Source organism: Callithrix jacchus, chromosome 10 (genome assembly GCF_049354715.1).
Source record: "Callithrix jacchus isolate 240 chromosome 10, calJac240_pri, whole genome shotgun sequence".
In the NCBI taxonomy this organism is placed as follows: Eukaryota; Metazoa; Chordata; class Mammalia; order Primates; family Cebidae; genus Callithrix; species Callithrix jacchus.
This window is the reverse complement of record NC_133511.1, coordinates 18,340,853-18,364,328: the sequence shown is the minus strand read 5'-3', so window position 1 is coordinate 18,364,328 and position 23,476 is coordinate 18,340,853. Positions and strand designations below refer to the sequence as shown.

The 23,476-nt window shown below is 49.2% G+C and overlaps 1 protein-coding gene and 1 non-coding gene across 3 annotated transcripts; both read left to right on the top strand.

The window, feature by feature from the left end:
• The first annotated feature begins 9,831 nt into the window (after nt 1-9,831).
• On the top strand, nt 9,832-9,972 carry LOC118145858 (U4 spliceosomal RNA). Its single transcript, XR_004731353.2, has one exon. It is a non-coding gene; the product is annotated as a U4 spliceosomal RNA (small nuclear RNA).
• Nucleotides 9,973-14,073: 4,101 nt separating this feature from the next.
• On the top strand, nt 14,074-15,548 carry LOC118145629 (trehalase-like). Of its 2 annotated transcripts, none has more exons than XM_078339656.1 (4): nt 14,074-14,465; nt 14,712-14,792; nt 15,047-15,100; nt 15,347-15,548. In XM_078339656.1, the coding sequence occupies exons 1-2, from the start codon at nt 14,268-14,270 to the stop codon at nt 14,766-14,768; spliced, it is 255 nt and encodes an 84-aa protein (XP_078195782.1). In that variant the 5' UTR covers nt 14,074-14,267; the 3' UTR covers nt 14,769-14,792; nt 15,047-15,100; nt 15,347-15,548. The 2 variants fall into 2 exon arrangements, with proteins under 2 accessions (XP_078195782.1, XP_035120197.3); XM_035264306.3 differs by having other exon boundaries at nt 15,344-15,548.
• The last annotated feature ends 7,928 nt before the right edge of the window (nt 15,549-23,476 follow it).

The following is a 23,476-nucleotide window of genomic DNA, read 5'->3' as shown; positions in this document are numbered from 1 at the left end:
TGGGGCCCTGCAGCACAGCTCTCTCCCTGTGGGTGCCAGTGACTGTTCTCCCCTCCATCCCTTCAAGCCTCGTGGGGGCACCACCTGGCTGCTGCTAAACTCTGGGCTACTGCGCCATCCTTTGTGGTTCCCCAACACCCACATCCTTGCAAATAAACTCTCCTCCAATGCTCCTATTTTGAATATGCCATCTGTTTCCTGTTGGGAGACCAACTAATACAGTGGGTTTTATGCCAAAATGACTCTGCTGACAGTTTCATATTTGAACTGCAACTTGTGGTGTTCTGGCATTTCCCTCTTAAAATCAGAGTTGTTTTGAGGAGACCCTGGGAGTGTCTGCCCTTCACCCTGGCAAAAGGCAAAGGGCAAAGGAACACAATGTAATCAGCTAACACCGTGGCTGGGACAGACAGACTCAACAACTGCTGGAAGATTCCTTCTAGCTCCCCACTTCCCTGTTACCCCATTCAGTGCCCCAGCCTCTGCACTGCAAACGAGGAGCTGGAGGGAGTTGGCATCCTTTGTGTTCCTATAATGCAAGTTTGTGATTTGAAATAGGGAGGGGTTAAACTAGAATAATTTTGAAAAAAAAAAAAAGAGAGAGAGAGACTGATAAAGAGAGAGGCTATATATATTATGGAAGGCCTGCTCAATTTTTTTTTTTTTTGAGATGGAGTCTTGCTCTGTCGCCAGGCTGGAGTGCAGTGGCGCCATCTCGGGTCACTACAACCTATGTCACCTGGGTTCAAGCGATTCTCCTGCCTCAGCCTCGCTCAGCCTCCCTAGTCGCTGGGACTAGAGGTTCGTGCCACCATGCCCAGCTAATTTTTGTATTTTTAGTAGAGATGGGTTTCACCATGTTGGCCAGGATGGTCTCCATCTCTTGACCTCGTGATCTGCCTGCCTTGGCCTCCCAAAGTGCTGGGATTAAAGATGTGAGGTTGTGCCCAGCCTTCAATTCTTAAATGTTAATATACTTGCAAAAGGAAAGAAGGAACGACATCTAATTTAATCAGTTTGGAAACAAAACCAGACTCCAAGCAAGACAAACCCAGTCCACAGGCAGCAGGCTCAGACTGACCTTGAAGTTAATGAAGCTGAAGTCCTGGGCTCCACTTGCATGAGGCCCTTCAAAAACCCTCATCCTAATTTTGTATTCATAATTTAGTTCTTTTTGTTAAAGAGGCCCCCAAATTATTTAAGCTTCAGGCCCCACAAAACCAAGCTCCGCCCTCTGGCAAGTGATTATTTTGCCTCCTCTCCAGTACACAATGAGATTCTGTTTGGGACACATCAGCGACCTTTTTGTCTGCCAGCTCTCCCCATCAGAACTTACATGCATTCCAGATGAATACAAACAAAATAATGGCTCGGAAGAGACGCGTGCTGTGCTCCGTGACAGTGGCAAGCCTGCAGCCTTGGCCACAATGAGAGCTCTCACTCTCTGGGCTTCACCCATAATAAGGACACATGAATGGGTGGGATGATAGACAGGAAACACTTCCCCAGCTTGCACTGGGGCAGGGTGTGCAACCACAGCAACACACGTTCCAGGGCGGGGGGCAATTATTTGACTTTCCCATCCAAATTAGAACATCGCAACTGGCTGGATGCAGTAGCTCATGCCTGTAATCCCAGCACTTTGGGAGGCCAAGGCGGGTGGATCACCTGAGGTCAAGAGTTCAAGACCAGCCTAACCAACATGGTGAAACCTCATCTCTGCTAAAAATACAAAAATTAGTCAGGTGTGGTGGTGGGCACCTGTAATACCAACTACTCAGGAGGCTGAGGCAGGAGAATTGCTTGAACCCAGGAGGCGGAGGTTGCAGCGAGCCGAGATTGCACCACTGCACTCCAGCCTAGTGACAGAGTGAGACTCCATCTCAAAAACAAAAAAACAAAAAGCAAAACCCACCATTAACCACTACCTTGAACCACTGTGGCTTCACGTGGAGTGTGAGTTGTCCTCAGCTCCTCAACGCCAGGGGTAAAAACCACAACTCTTCATTATTCAAAAAAAAGCGCTATCTAATTTGCATCAGAAGTCTAACATTTTGTGATTTCTTTGACCCTGCAATGCCATGTCTAGGAGTTTGTTGTAAGGATATAATACTACTGTGCATAAAGACATGAGTACTCAGCACTCCTTCTCCCCAGTGCTGAGTACTCAGCATGACATGAGCACTCAGCACTCCTTCTCCCCAGTGCTGTTTGTAAGAAAAAAAGGAATAAACTGAAATATTTAGGTTTATTCAGTGCTTAGTGATAAAGAATTAGTTAAATAAATTTTGGCACATCCACATAGTAGAATGCTGTGAGGCCATTAACATTAGGAGGTAGGAGAAAACATATGATGACTGGGCGCGGTGGCTCATGCCTATAATCCCAGCACTTTGGGAGGCCAAGGCAGGCAGATCACCTGGGATCAGGAGATTGGGACCAGTCTGGTCAACATGGTGAAACCCCATCTCTATTAAAACTACAAAAATTAGCCAGGTGTGGTGGCACATGCCTGTAGTCCCAGCTCTTCAGGAGGCTGAGGCAGGAGAATCACTTGAACCCAGGAAGCGGAGGTTGCAGTGAGCCAAGATTGCGCCACGGCTCTCCACCCTGGGCGGCAAAATGAGACTCCATCTTAAAAAGAAATAAAGAAAGAAAAGAGACCAGGTGCAGTGGCTCACACCTGTAATCCCAGCACTTTCGGAGGCTGAGGCAGGAAGATCACCTGAGGTCTGGAGTTCAAGACCAGCCTGGCCAACATGGTGAAACCCTGTCTCTAGCAAAAATGCAAAAACTAGCTGGGTAAGGGGGCAGCTGCCTGTAATCTCAGTTACTTGGGAGGCTGAGGCAGGAGAATAGCTTGAGCTTGGGAGGCAGAAGTTGCTGTGTGAGTCGAGACCACTCTTTTGCACTCCAGTCTGGGCAAAAGAGCAGAACTCCGTATTTAAAAATAAATAATAAGAAAAGAAAAGATAATGACATGGAAAGCTAAACATGGAATGAATAGACCCGGGTTGGCCCTGTGGTCCTGGTGTGAACACTCCCTGGTATTCACACCCTGGTAATGCCCCCCACGGAGTGCCAGTAAGACCTGCAACTTGCTTCCAGCTAACAGACTGCGAACAATGTGAAGGGGTTTTACAGACGTAATTAAGGTCCTAAGTCAGTTGGTTTTGAAGTCAAGGGGGGATTTTCATGGGTGGCCCTGACTAAAGCAGGCGGAAGTCTTGGAAAGAGTGTCTAGGCCCTCTCAGAGGGTCTGAGACTCTCCATCTATTGCTGCCTTTGAAGAAGGAAGCTTCTGTGTGGTGACAGGACCATCTGGCAAGGAACTAGTATAGTCTCTAGTTGCTAAGGGCCATCCCTGGCTGACGTCCAACACGAAAACAGGAACCCTAGCCCCAGTCCTCCAACCATAAGGAGAAGAATTCTGCCAACAGTCTGAAGGAGCTCACTGCAGCCTCAGACCTCCTGGGTTCAAGTAATCTTGCTTCAGACTCACAAGTAGCCGGTATTACAGGTACCTGCCACCACACCCAGCTAATTTTTGTATTTTTGGCAAAGATGGGGTTTCGCCATGTTGGCCAGGCTGGTCTCGAGCTCCTGACCTCTAGCGATCTGCCTGCTTCAGCCTCCCAAAGTGCTGGGATTATAGGCATGAGCCACTGCACCTGGCCAAATTCCACTTGTTTTTTTTCTCTGTTGCTCAGGCTGTATGGCAGTGCCTGGATCTCAGCGCACTGCAATCTCAGCCTCTTGGGTTCAAGTGATTCTCCTGCTTCAGCCTCCTGAGTAGCAGGGACTATAGGCACACACCACCACACCTGGATAATGTTTGTATTTTTAGTAGAGATGGGGTTTCACTATGTTGGCCAGGCTGGCTGCTCTCAAACTCCTGACCTCATGTAATCTGCCAACCTCAGCCCCCCAAAGTGCTGGGATTACAGGCATGAGCCACTGTGCCCGGCCAAATTCCACGTCTTTTTTTTTTTTTTCTTTTCTTTTTTAAATACTGGGTTTCACCATGTTGGTCAGGCTGGTCTTGAACTCCTGACCTTAGGTGATCGGCCCGCCTTGGCCTCCAAAATGCTTGGATTAAGTTCATGAGCCACCATGTCCGGCCCAAATTCCACACCTTGATGGGAGGAGTGACGTACAGGGGTGGACAGAACTGTTGGTGGCATCTTTGTTGATAATTCACCACAACAAGTAAACATGAAATAAAGATTTTTTCATCAATGGGACGTTTTCTCAAATAAAATACAACAAAATTTAAAAATGAAAACAAGATCTTTTCAGAGGAAGACTGAAAGAGTTTATCCTAACGTTTCAGCAGCAAGAGAGCTGCTAACAGTTTTGTTAAGACAAAGGAAATTGACCTCAAAAGGAGTGAGAGCACTGAAAGCAATGAAGAGCACAGACACTGTAAACATGTGGGTAAGTCCACAGCAGACCCATGGTGGGAACCACAGCAGCAATGACGGTGATTGGTTGGAGGCATGAAAACAAAGTCAGCCCGAGATGCCTGGTGACAGCCTTTAAGAAGGAAGTCGTGATCAGAGCTAAGAGCATCAAAGGCCTTTCCTTTTGCAGGGGACAATTTCTGATTAGCTGTAGATTCTGTAATTCAGGGCACATGTGAGAAACGTGGATAGAGGTAAGCACGAGAGACTAGGAGTGAAATCCATCAGTTCCGAGCCAAAGCAAACAAACAAATGTATGAACAATAAACAAATAAATAAAACTAGAAAAAGTAATACAAGAGACTTCATACATTTCTTTTTTTCTTGAGACTGAGTCTCGCTGTGTCACCCAGGCTGGAGTGCAATGGCGAAATCTTGGCTCACTACAACCTCCACCTCCTGGGTTCAAGCAATAAGAGACTCAATACATTTGAGGCTGGGCACAGTGGCTCACACCTGTGAGCACTTTTGGAGGCTGATTCAGGCAGATTATCTGAGGTCAGGAGTTTGAGACCAGCCTGGCCAACGTGGCAAAATCCTGTATCTACTAAAAATACAAAAATTAGCCAGACGTGGTCGCCGGTACCTATAATCCCAGCTACTCAGGAGTCTGAGGCAGGAGAATCACTTGAACCTGGGAGGCAGAGGTTGCAGTGAACTGAGATCCTGCCACTGCCCTCCAGCCTGGAAGACAAGAACAAGACTTCATCTCTCAAAAAAAAAAAAAAAAAAAAGCATGCAGGGGACAGATACACTGTCCATTCAGGAGAGCAGACAAGTCTGGGTAGGGGAGGAACCCAGGTAGGAGAGGGAACACAGGATGCGTTCAGTGGATCTGTTATGCTTCCATTCTAAAAACAGAAATTGACACTCTTACATTTCTTACCATTATGCTCTAAACCTTTCTTTTCTTTGAGACGGAGTTTCTCTCTCGTTGCCCAGGCTGAAGCGCAGTGGCACAATCTCAGCTCACTGCAACCTCCGCCTCCCGGGTTCAAACAATTCTCCTGCCTCAACCTCCCAAGCAGCTAGGAGTACAGGTGTGTGACACCATGCCTGGCTAATTGTTTGTATTTTTAATAGAGACAGGGTTTCACCATATTGGCTAGGCTGATCTTGAACTCCTGACCTCAGGTGATCCACCCACCTCGGCCTCCCAGAATGCTGGGATTTCAGGAGTGAGCCACTGCGCCCAGCCCTATAAACTTTTCAATATGCTTTGAATATTTCATAATTTAAAAGAAGAGTTAGATACTATTCATGCTTGCTAAGTAGGAAGTAAGAAGCCAGAAGCCATCCCTCACCCTGTGTGCCCAAAGTGGCTGACCATCTCTCTCTTTTTTTTTTTGAGGTGGAGTCTCGCTCTGTTGTCCAGGCTGGAGTGCAATGGAGTGATCTCAGCTCACTGCAACCTCTGCCTCCCAGGTTCAAGCAATTTTCCTGCCTCAGCCTCCCTAGCAGATGAGATTACAGGCACCCGCCACCATGCCCAGCTAAATTTTTTTTGTATTTTTATTAGAGACAGGGTTTCTCCATATTGGTCAGGCTGGTCTCAAACTTCCAACCTCAGGTGATCCACCCACCTCGACCTCCCAAAGTGCTGGGATTACAGGCATGAACCACCACGCCCAGCGGGCTGACTACCTCTTTATACTGGGAACAAGCTCCTCTGTTTCCTGGGTCCCCGAGGCTGCCTCCGCGTATTTGGAGCAGGGCCTCATGTGCGGTGTTGTCTTCCCCAGAAGTCTGCAAGTCAAAAGATCCTTCCTGACTCACCCTCTCCAGGCCAACCCACCACATCATCACTGCAAGAATCCCAGCAGCAGAGGATAAACTGCCCAGGGAATCTGAGCTATTAAACAAGCAATCCATCCGCAGGGGCTGCAGCGGCAAAGATTCCCTTTTCTAGGGAAACCTAAAAGTGTCTTTTTGAGTCAACAGTCAGTGCCCTGCTGGCCTTGCTGTACTTGCTGTGTGTAGAGGTCTAGGCTTCTGGAATTCTCTGCTAAGGCTGTGAGGAAGGCGGCTGACATTCCAGCTCAGCATCACCTGCCAAAACTGCTTCCCTCTTCAGCAGGTGACTCCTTCCCCCTTGAACCTGAGATGAAGGTGTTTGCTATGATCACACCTCCATGTTACTGACAAGGTATCCATTCCCCTGGCTGAGCTGAGCCTCTGTGGCCACGGGTGTCCTCTGAGCTCTCGGGCCGGTGGTGAAGGCAAGCTTGGACTGCCTCCGGACCATGATAAAGCCCCAGAACACGCAGTCCTATTTGCCGATTTGAGGCTGATCTTTGCTTATTTGACCACCAGGGTTACCCTGAGGCTGCAAGCATGGAAGTAATACCCAGGTGGGCCCCTACACCCTCCCTCCAGCCACAGACTTGTATCATATGAGGTTCAGAATGACAAGGGTCCTGAAGGAACAGCTCTGTGGTGACTGGCTGACAATACTCTCAATATGCCTCCTCTCAGCCTTCAGGAATATTTGCCAGCAAGTGACTGAGGCTTGCACAGGGGGGTGGAGGGCACGGTCCTCTGGGCTCCTCAGCTGCTGAAATGGAGTCAACTGCGGTGTTTCTATCCATGAGCGAAACAGGTGTACAGCTATATACGCAGCTAAAAGACATCATTTCCAATTTTTTTTTTTTTTGAGATGGAGTTTTGCTCTTATTACCCAGGCTGGAGTGCAATGGCACGATCTCGGCTCACTGCAACCTCCGCCTCCTGGGTTCAGGCAATTCTCCTGCCTCAGCCTCCTGAGTAGCTGGGATTACAGGCACGCGCCACCATGCCCAGCTAATTTTTTGTATTTTTAGTAGAGACGGGGTTTCACCATGTTGACCAGGATGGTCTCGATCTCTTGACTTCGTGATGCACCTGCCTCGGCCTCCCAAAGTGCAGGGATTACAGGCGTGAGCCACCGCACCCGGCCCTAATCTTTTTTTTTTTTGGGGACGGAGTTTTGCTCTTGTTGCCCAGGCTGTCGTGCAATGAATGGTACAATGTCAGCTCATTACAACCTCCGCCTCCCAGGTTCAAGCGTTTCTCCTGCCTCAGCTCCCCAAGTAGCTGGGATTACAGGCATGAGCTACTACACCCAGCTAATTTTGTATTTTTAGTAGAGATGGGGTTTCACCATGTTGGCCAGGCTGGTCTCGAAACTCCCCACATCAGGTGATCCACCCGCCTCAGCCTCCCAAAGTGTTGGGATTACAGACATGAGCCACGGAGCTCGGCCTATCATTTCCAACTCTTACAATGGCTTTTGAAGAGAGCTGTTATTATTATTATTATTATTATTGAGACAGAGGCTTGCTCTGATGCCCAGGCTGGGGTACAGTGGTGCAATCTCTGCTCACTGCAGCTTCCTTCTTCTGGGTTCAAGTGATTCTCCCGCCTCAGCCTCCAGAGTAGCTGAGATTATTTGTGCCCACCATCACACCCAGCTAATTTTTGTAGTTGTAGTAGAGATGGGGTTTTGCCGTGGTGACCAGGCTGGTTTTGAACTCCTTACCTCAGGTGATCCACCCGCCTTGGCCTCCCAAAGTGCTGGGATTACAGGCGTGAGCCATCGGGCCTGGCCAGAGAGCTGTTATTATCCCCACTTTGCCAAGGAAGAAACTGAGGCTCAAAGAAGTCACATGACTTGCCTGCATGCAAGCCAAATGTGGTCTCGGAGGCCAAAGGCAGGTAGTCCCGGGGGTGGGCAGTGGGGTGGGCAGGCCTGAGCTCTGTGCTGGGCTGGTGCTCTTTTGGCCCCGAGTTCCCCCTGTTGCGGCAGCACTGACTGAGGAAAGTGAGTGGGAGGTGTTAGACTGTACTAGTTTCACAGCAGCAAATGACTGTCACAGAGGTCAAGCTTGTTCCTTGCCTGCCTTTGAATTTATTTTTTAACTACCACTCACCACAACAGAAACTGGTTATCTGCAGGTGCACAGCTATTCTAAAAGAGTGAACAGGTGTGCAGCTTCTTATTAGAGCTCCCAGGATCAGTCAGAGTCCTCCTGGCCTGCCCTCCCCCACCCTTCCACCTCTGCTGCCCCAGGAAGTCACCTCACGTGCTGGCTGCTTCACTGCTGACCTGATACCAAGGCCAGCCTACAGCCTTCCAGGGCCCTTTCCTCTCCTGTCCAAATGGGGCCAAGCCAAGCAGGTGATGGACTTTTTTTTTTTTTTTTTGAGACAGAGTCTGTTACAGCCAGGATGGAATGCAGTGGCCTGATCTCAGCTCAGTGCAACCTTTGCCTCCCAGGTTCAAGCGACTCTCCTGCTTCAGCCTTCTGAGTAGCTAGGACTACAAGCACCTGCCACTATACCCGGCTAATTTTTGTATTTTAGTAGAGACAGAGTTTCACCATGTTGGCCAGGCTGCTCTCGAACTCCTGACCTCAGGTGACCCACCTGCCTCGGCCTCCCAAAGTGCTGGGATTACAGGCAAGAGCCACTGCTCTGGACCTAAAACCAGTGCTTTAAACAACTAAGAGGGTTGTTTTTCATATAACAGAATTCTAGGGCTGTTGTGACTCAAAGTTGTCGTCGAGAACCCAGTCTCTTTCCACCTTCCTGCGCTGCCGTCTGAAGCAGGTGGCTGTCAGCCAGCGTTTACTGCCTCATGGATGCAAGGCGGCTGCTGCAGTGCCAAGCCTTTCATCTGCACCAAGGCAGGAAGAGGGAGGGCAAAGGACTCAACGCAGAGCTGGCTAAGTCTCTCCCCTTTTAGAAGACTGTGTCGGTTCCTCTCGAAGTGATGTCCATTTATGTCTCATTTGCCAGAACTGGGTCCCTGGACACCCTGAACTGCAGGGAAGCCTGAAAAATCAACTTAAACAAAAAGCTGGTCACACTGACGCCCTGAGAACAGGCTTTGAGAAGGAAACTAATCGCTTTTCCTCAAAGAAATAATTTGGAGTGGGGACAATGAGACACCCCTCCCCCAAACTGCTTTCTAAGGATGGTGGGCCCAGAAGAGCTCAGAGCCTTTGCTGCTGGGTGGGGTGAAACTTGGGGTCAGACCTGAGTTGCAGAGGTCTAAGAAGAGGCTGAGCTGCGTCTCCTCTGGTGACCTTCCCAGTTCTTCACCCAGCCTGCAGCTTCTCCTTGAAATCAAAGCTGAACCCATATTTTAGAGTGTTCTGTTTTTCCCACCAATGTGTTTCTGATTGTAAATCTCTTACGAAAGCTAAGTGGGGAGATGTGTGTGGGGACTCAGGGCACACACAACCCTGAGGGCGACCCAGAGCCGTGTGCTTATGGGCTAGGGCCTCGTCCAGATCCAGAGAAGAATGAATAGAACATTATATTTATTGGCCATTCATATTTATTCTGGAGATTTCTTTTATGTTTTGTTTCAAATTTAAAAAAATAGAGCTTTTTGCAATGGCAGTATCGTAGCCGATGAGGTTTATCTGAGGCATGATTATTATTAATTGAAAACTTTTCCCAATACCCCGCCATGGTGACTTGAAATATAGTTGGCATTGGCAATTTTTGGCAGTCTCTACAGGGACTGAATAAAAAAAAAAATAGGAGGGCTCACTATGCTGTCCAGGCTGGTCTCAAACACCTGAACTCAAGTGATCCTTCAGCCTCAGCCTCCCAAAGTGCTAGGATTACAGGAAAGAGCCACCATACCAGGCCTAGTCTTAAGATTTCTTCCAAACATGAAGTATTATCTTTCTTTTATTTTTATTTATTTATTTTTTGAGACAGAGTCTCACTCTGTCGCCCGGACTGGAGTGCAGTGGTATGATCTCAGCTCACTGCCATCCCGCCTCCAGGTTCAAGCAATTCTCCTGTCTCAACTTCCTGAGTAGCTGGGACTACAGGCACATGCTACCATGCCCGGTTAATTTTTGTATTTTTAGTGGAGATGTGGTTTCACCATATTAGGCTGGTCTTGAACTCCTAACCTCAGGTGATCCGCCCGCCTCAACCTCCCAAAGTGCTGGGATTACAGGTGTGAGCCACCTCGACCGGCCCTATCTTTCTTTTAGATTTGTCAGAGATCTCTACATATTACAGAAATCAGTATGTACACAGTGTATCAATTTAAAGGGGTACCAAATGATTGTGTCAGGATTCCAGGCTGAGGTTGCATTCAGGGGTGGGTCCTGTGCTCTGCAGGAGGATGAAGTCCCCGCCCACAAAGCCCCTCTGGTGGAGGTCAGACTCCTCCTAACCACACACACACAGGAATCACTCTTAGATTTACAGTCAGAATTGGAGACATTGAGACATTTTTAAAACATGGTGCCAGGCTCGATGACTCACGCCTGTAATCTTAGCATTTTGGGAGGTCAAGGAGGGCAGATAACAAGGTCAGGAGATCGAGACCATCCTGGCTAACATGGTGAAACCCCATCTCAACTAAAATATAAAAAATTAGCCAGGCGTGGTGGTGTGTGCATCTGTAGTCCCAGCTAGTTGGGAGGCTAAGGCAGCAGAATCGCTTGAATCCGGGAGTTGGAGGTTGCAGTGAGCCAAGATCGCACCACTGCACTCCAGCCTGGCAACAGAGCAAGACTCTGTCTCAAGTAAGAAAACAAAACAAAAACAAAAACAATAAGATAACAGGGCGGGCAAGGTGGCTCATGCCTGTAATACCAGCAATTTGGGAGGCCGAGGCAGGCGGATCACAAGGTCAAGAGTTCGAGACCAGCCTGACCCATATGGTGAAACACCATCTCTGCTAAAAACACAAAACTTAGCCAGGCATGGTGGCACATGCCTGCAGTTAATTTAAATTTTTATGTTAAAAAAAAGAAAGAAAAAACAGGATCGTCCAAGTTGAAATATACATTTCCACTGTCCTTCAACAAATCAGGATCCCCCAGCCCCACAGCAGCCACCCCCTGCAGCAGCGGCCTCCCTTACACAGAAATACACTTCCGGTTCAGCCCAGTTCCCGTCACCCCCAAGACTAGGTCCCCCACACTCACATCGCCCCAGCACTGTTGGCTCCCTTATTCCCAATGTATTTTGCACACTCCTGTTACTGGAATTCGAGTTTGCCACACTGTCTAGAGCAAAGCCTTCAGTTTATATACAGACAACGAGGAATGGTAGTGGGACTTGCCCAAGGGCACAAAGCCTATGCTGGTACAGCCAAGCCTTCGGTGGGTTCTCCTGGGACCCAGGCTCTCCTGGGGATCAACTAACACTTCAGACCCCAGGGACTGCAGAGCCTGGAGGAGAGAAAGGAAATGTGACTCGTGGTGGGGTCACTGGGTTGCATCTAAATTTGCTGACATTGGGCTGTGGCACAGGAACTCCTGGCCCCAAGGGAGATGGCTAGTTGTCTGGGCATGGTAGGCCTGCCTTACCCCATGCCCTGTTCCCACGGGGAGAGAAGCAGCAGCAGCGGTTGAGGTGAAAACCAGAGGTCGAGCAGCCCTGGGGGGCAGAGGCAGCCACAGACAGCTGCAGCAGGCTGGGGCATGGCCCACAGGCACCCTCCACAACCTTCTGCAAAAGTTGCTGTTATGTGCAGAATTGCAGAGACATGCAACACCTGAGAGCGGGAGCTCAGGAGCCCTCCCCCATGTGTGCAGGTGGCCCTCGGTGACTCAGCCCAAACCCCAGCCATGCACATTAGGCAGCTGAGGGTTAAAAAAAAAGTTTTTGATGCACAGATGGCTGCGGTTTGCGTAGAGGAGTAGGGGTTGGGGCAAATGCAGCCTGCCTTGTCTTGCTCCAGGCCCTGTCAAGGGGTTGGCCGTGACCTGGGAGGAGGGGGTGGCACTGAGGCACGGAGGCTGGTGGCCGGGCTGCAAAGGAGTAAGCTTTCCCCTTGGTGGTCTGTCCACTGCCCTAGCTGTGTCCTCCCCGCCGGCTCCTCCTCTCCTCTTGTTCAGGGAGTTCTCTCCTCCTCTGTCTCCCCTCACTGCAGGCTGTGTCCTGTTACCCTCTGGGATCTCTGCTGTCCAGTGATGACCCAGAGATGGGCTTAGAATGTCAGGAGAGCAGGGATGCACTGCCACGGTCTTCTGAGCCTGCCCCCACAACCAACCCACCACCTCTAGGCAAGTCTCCTCTGCATGCAGTTGTGTGGTTCTCTGCAGAACGAGGGCTTGGCCTGAATGAACTTGAGGCCCCTTTTCCAGTCATAACAGGCACAGTTTGAAGTAGAGCGAAGTTAGGGACCCGCTGATGCGGGTGAGTGGAGGGTGTATTAGAGAGGATGAGGAGGAAAGGTATCTCTGAGGAGGTGACATGTGAGCAGAATTGCGGCAGGTACCATCGCTGAGCTGATCTTGGAGAGGACAGTCCAGGCATGGAAACAGCCGTGCAGAGGCCCTGAGGCACTGTCCAGGGATTGGGAAGACGGCCTGTGTGACTGGGGCAGGTGGGAACAGGTCCAGGGAGGGCAGGGCTCCAGGCAAGAGGGTCAGGTCTGGGCTTGGGCTCCAGTGCCAGGACTAGGGACGGAGAGAAGGGGTTCAATAGGGGTGTGTGTTATAGGGAGGAGTGATGGTACTTGCCCATGACAACTGTGGAGTGTAGAGGGGGAAAGTGTGCCTGGGGTAATTAATAGCTTTTGTCCTGAAGTCTTGTGTCTGTAATAAGGACTTCAGAGAGGCTGTGTGGCCAAGTGTCCTTGCCAAGCCTTAGGCTGGTTGTCAAATGTCTAGAAAGACCCTTGTCTTGTCCTTCTATTTATTTATTTATTTATTTATTTATTTTTAAAGATGGGGTTTCACCATGTTGGTCAGGCTGGTCTTGAACTTCTGACCTCAGGTGATCCGCCCGCCTCGGCCTCCAAAGTGCTTGGATTACAGGCGTGAGCCACTATACCCGGCCAGGCCCTTGTCCTTCTCTAAGCCGGGTTTATCACTATCCCGATCCCCAACAAAAACATCTACACGCACATACAAAAATGCACCAGGCCTCATCCCATTGCAGGGAGTTCCATGTCAGGTGGCCCATCCTGCTCACCACACCGTGCCAGCCTTGATTCCCCAACACTCCTGGACCCTGCAGCACCCCAGCCCACTACACCTCAGGGGCCCTGGTAGCTGCAGGCAGTCGGGTTCAGCTCTGGCTCCGCTGCTGCTCAGCTGTATGATCAAGGCCTGGCTGCTGGGAGCCTTGGGGTCCTCGTCTCTCACCTGCTGGCCTCAGGATTCCTGGCTCAACTTGGTGCTGGGTAGAAGCCCTGACCACTCAGTTAGGAACTGTGCAGGTGTCCACCAAGCAGTGGCCATTACAAAGTCCCAGCGGGGGCTGGGTGGGTGAGGAGGGTGCCAGCCCCCCATTTCCCCTCTACTCCCCATCCCTGCTGCCATCACCCAGCCAGATCCAGAGGATTGGCCCATCACTCCCATTCTCTGAGCCAGGTGGGAATAAAACCCCAAACCCTGGCCGGGTGCAGTGGCTCACGCCTGTAATCCCAGCATTCTGGGAGGCCGAGGCGGGCGGATCACCTGAGGTCGGGAGTTTAAGACCAGCCTGACCAACATGGTGAAAGCCTGTCTAAAAAAAAAAACCCAAACCCTTTCCCCAGGTGAGGGGATGTGGATAAGTAAAGTAGCCCAGGACGGCGCTGAGCACAGAGCCCAGCCCTCGAAGCAGTAGCACTGATTCCTCCCGAGAGGGAGGCCTGCCCCAGGAGCTCAGGGAAGCAGAGAGCCCAGCAGTGCTGCGCAGCCCTGAGGCAGGACAGGCTGGGGTTTCCTGGGAGGGCTGGGGAACCTGAAGTGAGGCGTGAGAAGTAGATGCTGCCCTTCTCACCTCCGAAGTTCTTTCTAGAGGGCTCGGGTAGGACCCAAAAGCAGTGCTGCCCCGGGGAGCAAATCCCAGGCCATGAATAGAACCCTGCGGGCGCAAGGCTTCGCCGCCCTGAACACAGTCCTGTGGGATGAGGAGGCCGGTGCCTGGTTCGACTACGACCTTGAGAACAAGAAGAAGAACGGGGAGTTTTACCCATCCAACCTCACTCCACTCTGGGCCGGGTGTTTCCCTGACCCTGGCGTGGCGGACAAGGCTCTGAAATACCTGGAGGTGAGGGCACAGCAGGTGGCTCTGACCCACTACAGGCAGCACCGCCCCCTCCTGACCCTGAGCAGGACCTGCAGGGGAGGCCGCTTGTAGTTGTGCCTCTTGTCCCAGCCTGCGGGTCCCGCCGGAGTCACCGGGGGGCAGCTGTGAGAAGGGCCAGGAAGGGGACATCTGGCTTCCTGCGGGGCCCAGGGTCCTGCTCCCAATCCAGCCCCACCCACAGTCATGGGAATGTCTGGAACCTTCTAGGACAGCCGGATCCTTATCTATCAATATGTCCCAGAACTGGATCCGAACCAACTTTGATGTCTACTCGCAAAAGTCAGCCATGTATGAGAAGATGAGCTGGTGCAAGCCTTCCCTGCGCCCCCCAAGAGGTCCCCGTGGTGAGGTGGGAGGGTCAGGCTTGGCAGGGCCCAGGGCCTGCGCAGCTGGGATGGTGGCGGCGCCCAGTGGCCACTCCCGGGCACTGCAGGGGCTGCTGGGCAGGCAGGGCAGCCTCTCCCAGGGGCTCTGGTTTATTGACCCTGGGGCTGGGGTGGTGGGGACAGTGCCTGACCTACAGAACACTCTCTTGTCCCCAGTATGACATCAGCAACGGTGAACAGCCCGGTGGGGGAGGGGAGTATGAAGTTCAGGTGAGCAGGCCTGGGAAGGACTGGCCAACGCCCTACAGGGAACTCCTGGGCTCTGCTGCCCACGCCCCTGGCCCCACGCCCCAGTGTGCTCACCTGCATGTGGGCCAGGGGAGGAGCTGACTGGGGCTCCCTGGTGCCTCTGGGGCTAGGCAGGGCCAGTGTCCCTGGGGAGAGTGCCCACAGCCCCCACCAAGGGTTTGGGGCTTCCCCAGAGACTTGACCCCACTGCCCTGCCTTTCCCAGGAGGGCTTTGGCTGGACCAATGGCGTGGTCCTGATGCTGCTGGACCACTTCGGTGACCGGCTGACCTCAGGGGCCCAGCTGGCTTTCCTGGAGCCCCACTGCCTGGCAGCTGTCCTTTTGCCCAGCTTCCTGCTCAGCCTCCTGCCACGGTGACAGCCCTCCTCACCTGACGCCAGCACCTGCCCCATTAAACTTCTGCACCAGTTCCTGCCTTCTCCTGCCTCTTCATGCCTTCCTGCCTCCCAGCCTGTCTTCTGATCAGAGTGAAGTGGGGGCAGGGTCATGACCTGTAGGTCATGGGTTGGGGTCTACCTCCCTACTGGAACCTTGAATAGGGTGGCAATCCTGCTCTGGGGAAGACCTAGCCCTCCTGCTCCAGGTGCCCCAGTGCCATGCCCCATAGCTCTGACCTTCCACACACTTCCGTAGTCCAAAGGCTTTATTGTTCTACTGAAATGCTTACAAATAATGAAAAACCCCAGCCTGGGCCCAGGCAACCAAGGGCTCAGTGCTGGGAAATAGAGCAGGGGAAGTGAGGTTCAATAAATATGTATAATTTATTTCTGCCCCTGATACTATTCCTTCAAAGGAGTCTGAATTTGAATGATTGTCTCTAGATCTATTGATCCCCGAGGGCATCATTAAAACAATTGTAAAGTCAGCTGGCAATTAGTGGAGTTTAACAGCTGGGTGTCCTCAGGGACAGAGAGGAAGGGAGCCCTGCCAAGACCACTGTCACCCCAGAGTGGCTGTAGCCATCCCCAAAGCTGTGTCTCCCTGAGGAGCAACCTCATGGCCTTAACATAGAAGGCAGGAAATAGACCAGGAACACAATTCCGCGTTCACTCCCTAAACACACAAGTGAACAGTAATAGCACACTCTGGATAGAGTGGGGTGAGGCAGCCAGAATCCAGCATTGCTACAATATGCTATCCAAAATTTTTGTTTTCCTACAAAAAATTATGAGACACACACAAAAAACAGGAAAGTATCTCTCGCTCTCTCACACACACACACACACACACACACACACGCAGGCAAAAGAAATTGTCTGTTAGAGTGACCCCTATCTACTAAAGAAAGAATAGCAATAAACAGATGGAAAGTATTAAAAAGGGCCAGCAGGTGCGGTGGCTCACCCCTGTGAGCCCCACATTTGGGAGGCTGAGGTGGGAGGATCACTCGAGCTCAGGAGTTCAAAACCAGCCAGGGCAACATAGTGAGACCCTGTCTCTACAAAAATAAAAAATTAGCCAGGTGTGATGGTGCACACCTGTAGTCCCAGCTACTCAGGATGCTGAGGTGATAAGATTGCTTAACCTCAGGAGGCGGAGGCTGCAGTGACTGTAATTGTGCCACTGCATTCCAGCCTGGGTAACAGAGCAAGACCTCGTCTCAAAAATGATAATAAAATAATAAAAATTAAGAAAGGGCTGGGTGTGGTGGTTCACACCTGTGATCCAGTGGTTTGAGAGGACAAGGCAGGAGGATCACTTGAGGACATGATTTCAGGGCCAGCCTGGGCAGCATAGTGAGACTCTGTCTCCACACACACACAAAATTTTAATTATCTAGGCATTATGGTACATGCCTGTAGTCCCAGCTATTTGGGAGGACAAGGTGGAAGGATTGTTTGAGTCCAGAAGTTCAAAGTTGCAATGAGCTGTGATTGAGCCACTGCACTCCTGCATGGGTGACAGAGCAAAACCCAGTCTCTAGAAAATAAAAGAAAAAGATAATCCAAAAAGAACCGCTGGGTGCAGTGGCTCATGCTGTAATCCCGACGTTTTGGGAAGCCAAGGTGGGAGGATCACCTGAAGTCAGGGGTTCGAGACCAGCCTGGCCAACGTGGTGAAACCCTGTCTCTACTAAAAATACAAAAATCATCCGAGGTGGTGGCGCATGCCTGTAATCCCAGTTCCTGGGGAGGCTGAGGCAGGAGAATCGCTTGAATCTGGGAGGCAGAGGTAGCCGTGAGCTGAAATCTCACCATTGCTCTCCAGCCTGGGCAACAGAGCAAGACTCTGTCTCAAAAGAAAAAAAAAAAAAGAACTAAATGGGGTTTCTTGTTTCTGGCCTAGCATGTAAAGAGTGTGGAAATTGTCACTCCATCTTAACAAGTAAAAAGCCAAATAAACAAAACCAACAACTCTTCTTAGATCTGTCAGAGAATTAAGGTCACAGAGCAAACTGCTGCCTCCAAAACTAGAGACACAGGCACAGACGGGCAGATACAGAGGGTCACAACTCACCGGAGTAGACTCCTCCACACTGGGTCTCTTTTACCCAGTATTGGTCTGGTTTCAAGAGAAAACTAGAAGTCATAAGAAAAGGCAATGAAATACCATTTGAAGAGACAGAGCAAGTATCAGAATCAGATTCAACTATAGCGGGGATGTTGGAATTATCAGGCCGGAAATTTGACTAACATGCCAAGGTCGCTCATGGAAAAAGTAGACAGCATGCAAGAACAGATAGGTAATTTAAACAGAGCAATGAAAGTTCTAAGAAAAAAAAAAGAGGAAATGCAATGAGAAAAAAACATTAACCAAATGCTTTTGATCAGCTCTTTAGTAGACTGGACACAGCTGAGGAAAGAATCCATGAATTTGAGGATATGTCAGATAGAAACTTCCAAAAATCCAAAGCAAAGAGAGAAAAAACGGGAAACAGACAGAACAGAATATCCAAAAACTGAATAATGGCAAAAGGCATCACATATGCATTCTGGGAATATTGAAGAAGACAGGGAACTGAAGAGATATTTGAAACAATAATGACAGAATTTTCCCAAACTTATGTCAGACACCGAACCACAGATCTGGGAAGCTCAGAAAATTCTAAGGAAGACAGATGCCCCCCAAAAAGAAAAAAAAATCAACACCTAGGCATGTTTTATTCAAATTGCAGAAATTCAAAGATAAAAAATCTTGAAAGAGGCCAGAGGAGTAAAAATACCTTACCTAGAGAGGACGGAAGATAAAAATGACATCAGACTCCTTAGAAACCATGCAAAGGAAGAGGAGAGCCATGTGAAATATTTAAAGCATTGACAGAGAAAAAAACTCCACTAACCTAGAATCCCTAGAATCTGTATCCTGCAAAAACATTCTTCAAAAGTGATGGAGAGGCCAGCACAGTGGCTCGCGCCTGTAATCCCAGCACTTTGGGAGGCCGAGGCAGGCAGATTGCTTTGAGCTCAGGAGTTTGAGACCAGCCTGGGCAACATGATGAAACCTCATCTCTACAAAAAAATATAAATGTTAATGGTGGCATGCACCTGTGGTCTCAGCTACTTGGGAGGCTAAGGCTGGAGGATCACTGGAACCTGAGAGGCAGAGGTTGCAATGAGCCGAGATCACACCACTGCACTCCAGCCTGGGCAACAGAGCAAGACTCTGCCTCAAAATAAAAAATAAAAATAAAATAAAAAGTGATGGAGAAATGAGAATTTTTACAAGCCAACAAAAATTGAGAGAATCTGTCTTGCAAGAAGTATTAAAAAAAAAAAAACTTGGCCAGGCATGGTGGCTCACGCTTGTAATCCAAGCACTTTGGAGGCCAAGGTGGGCGAATCACCAGAGTTCGGGAGTTCAAGAACAGCCTAAGCAACATGGTGAAACCCATCTTAAAAAAAAAAAAAACTTCTCCAGAGAAAATAATGATATAAGTTAGAAACTCTGAACTACATAGACAAGGAAGAGCATGCAAGAAGGAATAAGTGGCCAGGTATGCATGGTGGCTCATGCCTGTAATCCCAGCACTTTGGGAAGCTGAGGCGGGTGGATACCTGAGGTCTGGAGTTTGAGACCAGCCTAACCAATGTGGAGAAACTCCAGCTCTACTAAAAATATAAAATTAGCTGGGCATGGTGGCATATACCTGTAATCCCAGCTGAGGATTACAGGAGGCTGAGGCAGGAGAATTGCTAGAACCCAGGAGGCAGAGGTTGCAGTGAGCTGAGATCATGCCATTGGACTCCAGCCTGGGCAACAAGAGCAAAATTCCGTCTCCAAAAAAAAAGTTTTTACTTTTCTTATCTTTAATTAATCTAATAGATAATAGTTTGTTCAAAATAAAACAGGGTGAGTATTCCTTATCTGAAATACCAGAAACATTTTGGATTTTGGATTTTTTTTTGAATTTTGAAATATTTGCAATGTACTCGCTGGTTCAGAATCCCGAATCTGATCATCCAAAATCTGAGATGCTTCAGTGAACGATTCCTCCGTCGTTATGTCTGTATTCAAAGCGCTTTAGATTTTGGAGCATTTTCAGATTTTGGGTTATCAGATTTGGGGTGCTCAATCTGTAAAGTAACTATGTATTCAATCATTACAGTTTATGGGATTTGTTTGTTTGTTTTTGTTTTTGAGACAGAGTCTCACTCTGGCGGCCAGGCTGGAGTACAGTGGCATGATCTCGGCTCACTGCGACCTCCACCTCCCGGGTTCAAGAGGTTCTCTTGCCTCAGCCTCCTGAGTAGCTGAGATTACAAGTGTGCACCACCACAGTCAGCTATTTTTTTATTTTTGTATTTTTAGTAGAGACGGGGTTTCATCATTTTGGTCAGGTGGGTCTCAAACTCCTGACCTCATGATCCTCCCACCTCGGCCTCCCAAAGTACTGGAATTATAGGCATGACCCACCTTGACCTAGCCAGTTATAGTTTACGGATGAGGGAACTGGACAACGGCAAAGATACAAGGAACAGGAGGGAGAAGTGAAGACTACTTTGTTACCATAAGGTATTTGCACTACCCATGAAATGTAGTGTTATTTGAGTAGACTCGGTTAGTTGTAAATGTATAAAATGCATAAAAAAGAACTACTGGCCAGGCATGGTGGCTCACACCTATAATCCCAGCACTTTTGGAGGCCAAGGTGGGAGGATTGATTGAGGCCAGGAGTTGAGACCAGCCTGGGCAACATAGTGAGGAGTTTCCCTAGAACAAAGCCAGTCTGCATAATGAGCAGAAGATCTGAATCACTATAAACAATGCTCAAAAGAAGACATGCAAATGGCAAACAGGTACATGAAAAAGTGCGCAACATCACTGATCATCAGAGAAATGCAAATCAAAACTACAATTAGATATCTCACCCCAGTTAAAATGGCTTTTCCCCAAAAGACAGGCAATAACAAATGCTGGTGAGGACGTGGAGAAAAAGAACCCTCGTGTACTGTTGGTAGGAATGTAAATTAGTACAATCACTATAAAGTTGCATGTGTGTGTGTTTTTGTTTTTGTTTTTAAGACGAGGTTTCACCATGATGGTCAGGCTGGTCTTGAACTCCCAACCTCAGGTGATCCACCCGCCTTGGCCTCCAGTGCTTGGATTACAGGCGTGAGCCACCAAGCCCAGCGTGGATGTGTTTTTTTAAAGAACATTGGCTGGGCGTGGTGGCTCATGCCTGTAATCCTAGCACTTTGGGAGGCAAAGGTGGGTAGATTGCTTGAGCTCAGGAGTTCAAGACCACCCTGGGCAACATGGTGAAACCCCATCTCTACAAAAAATTAGCCAGATGTGGCAGCTAATTTTACAAGAGGTGTGCTCCTGTAATCCCAGCTACTTGGGAGGCTGAGGCAGAATCATTTGAACCCGGAAGGTGGAGGTTGCAGTGAGCCAAGATCGTGCCACTGCACTCAAGCCTGAGAGACAGAGCGATACTGCGTCTCAAAAAAAAAAAAATGGTTTAATTTTATGTGTCAACATGGCTAGGCAAATGTATCTGGGTAGTTGGTCAAGCATTATTCTAGATGTTTCTGTGAAGGTATTTTTTAGATGAAATTAACATTTAAATCTGTAGACTTTGAGTAAAGCAGATTACCCTCCCTAACGTGGATGGACCTTATCCAATCAGTTGAATAATTTGAAAAAGACTGACCTCCCCAGAAGAAGAGGGAATTCCACCAGCACACTGCCTTCAGACTTGAGCTGCAGCTTCTTCCCTGTTTCTCCAGCCTGCCAGCCTATCCTAGAGATTTTGGACTTGCCAGCCACCCCTCAAACTCTCTCACTCTCCCCCAGCCCCCCATAATATACATTGTGTCTGCCTAATATGGTCCAGGACCAGATGGCTTCATTGGTAAATTCTACCAAACATTTAAAGAACTGGCATTAATCCTTCTCAAACACTTCCACAGATAGAAGAGGGGGCATACTTTCTAACTCATGATACCAGGTTAGCATTACCCTGACATCAAAGCCAGTTAAAGACATCACAAGAGGGCTGGACGTGGTGGCTCACACCTGGGGAGGAATACTTTGGGAGGCCAAGGCGGGAGGATCACTTGAGGCCAGGAGTTCAAGACCAGCCTGGGCAACACAGTCATATGTGGTATCTGCAAAAAAAGTTAAAAATGAGCCAGGCTTGGTGGCATACACCTGTAGTTCTGTCTACTCAGAAGGTTGAGACCAAAAGACCACTTGAACCCCAGGAGGTCGAGGTTGCAGTGAGCTGTGTTCATGCCACTGTACTCCCACCTGGATGATGGAACAAGACTGTGTATCAAAAAAGAAAAAAGAAAATCACTAGAAAAGAAAATTACAGTCCAATATCCTCTATACATATTGAAGCAAAATTTATCAAAAAAATACCTGCAAACAAAACCCAACAGTTTATTAAAAGGATGAGACATCATGATCAAGTGAGATTTATCCAAGAAATGCAAGGGTGATTGCACAGCATTGTGAATATAATATAAAGTAAATTGAATCGTACACTTAAAAATTGTTGACCAGGCATGGTGGCTTATGTCTGTAATCCCAACACTTTGGGAGGACGAGGCAGGAGGATTGCTTGAGCTCAAGAGTTTTAGACCAGCCTGGGCAACATAGGGAGACCCAATCTCTACCAAAAAAAGAAAGAAATGGTTAGACCGGGCGCGGTGGCTCACGCCTGTAATCCCAGCACTTTGGTAGGCCGAGGCAGGTGGATCATGAGGTCAAGAGATCAAGACCAGCCTGGCCATCATGGTGAAACCCCATCTTAAAAAAAAAAAAAGAAATGGTTTTTAATTAAAAAATTAGTTGGGCGTGGTGGTGTGTGCCTGTGATCCCAGCTGCTCAGGAGGCTGAGGTGAGAGGATCACTTGAACCTGAGAGATCAAGGCTGCAGTGAGCTATGACAGACCTACTGCACTCCAGCCTGAGTGTCGGAGCAAGACCCTGCCTCAAAAAAGAAAACAAGTACAAAACCAATACCAGCTTCCCGAATTACTGGGTGGAGCTATGTGAACCTTTACTGGGTCAGAGTGGTGCCTGATCCATGAGTCATTTCTTTGCTTGAATAAATGTTAAATTTAATTTGTCTAAGGATTTTTTTTAACAGTGGCAAACACTGCTCAGGTGCCACTGCTGACATCCTTAACAGCAAGCGTAAGTCCTTCAGGAGAGGTCCACTCTGCTGGCTAATTTTTGCATTTTTAGTAGAGACAGGGCTTTACCAGCTTGGCCAGCCTGGTCTCAAACTTCTGACCTCCTTGTGATTCACCCACCTCGGCTCTCCAAAATGCTGGGATTACAGGTGTGAGCCACCATGCGTGGCCCTGAATCTGCTTCTTAAGCTCACAGACTTCTCTGCTGGTTCCCCCTTGGGGAGCTACATTCCTTGGCTTGGCAAAGACCATTTCCAGACGGGTGGCAACATGTTCCTCCAGCCTATCTCAAAAGCTTCCCTGTATGAACACCAAGTTCTGTGCAGCTAGGCCGAGGAGCCTGCTGTTCTCCTCGTATGCTCGCATACATTGTAGTGGTCTCCAGCCCATTCCCTTGGCAAACTCCTACACAGCCGTCAAGACTCATTACAAATGTCCTGCTGTGGTGGGTCTCCCTTACTCCTCCTCAGACAGATGGTTCTACTGTCCATTGTTTTATGTCTCCTGCCATATCTCTTGTAGATAAGAGTGAGAGTCCCTGAATTTCACCCCACACCAAGGACAGGATCCTGAGCCATTCCATTTGAAATGTTAAGGGAAATGGTAACTCTTTGAGGTTGGTGATCTTGGGGCCACCCAAGGTTACAGGTATGTGGCCTTGACTGTGTCCCTGGCCCTCCGGTGCCCATTCCCCACCCCCAACCCCCATGCTCTGAGGGAAGAGCCTGAGCCATCTCAGTCCCAGTCTCAC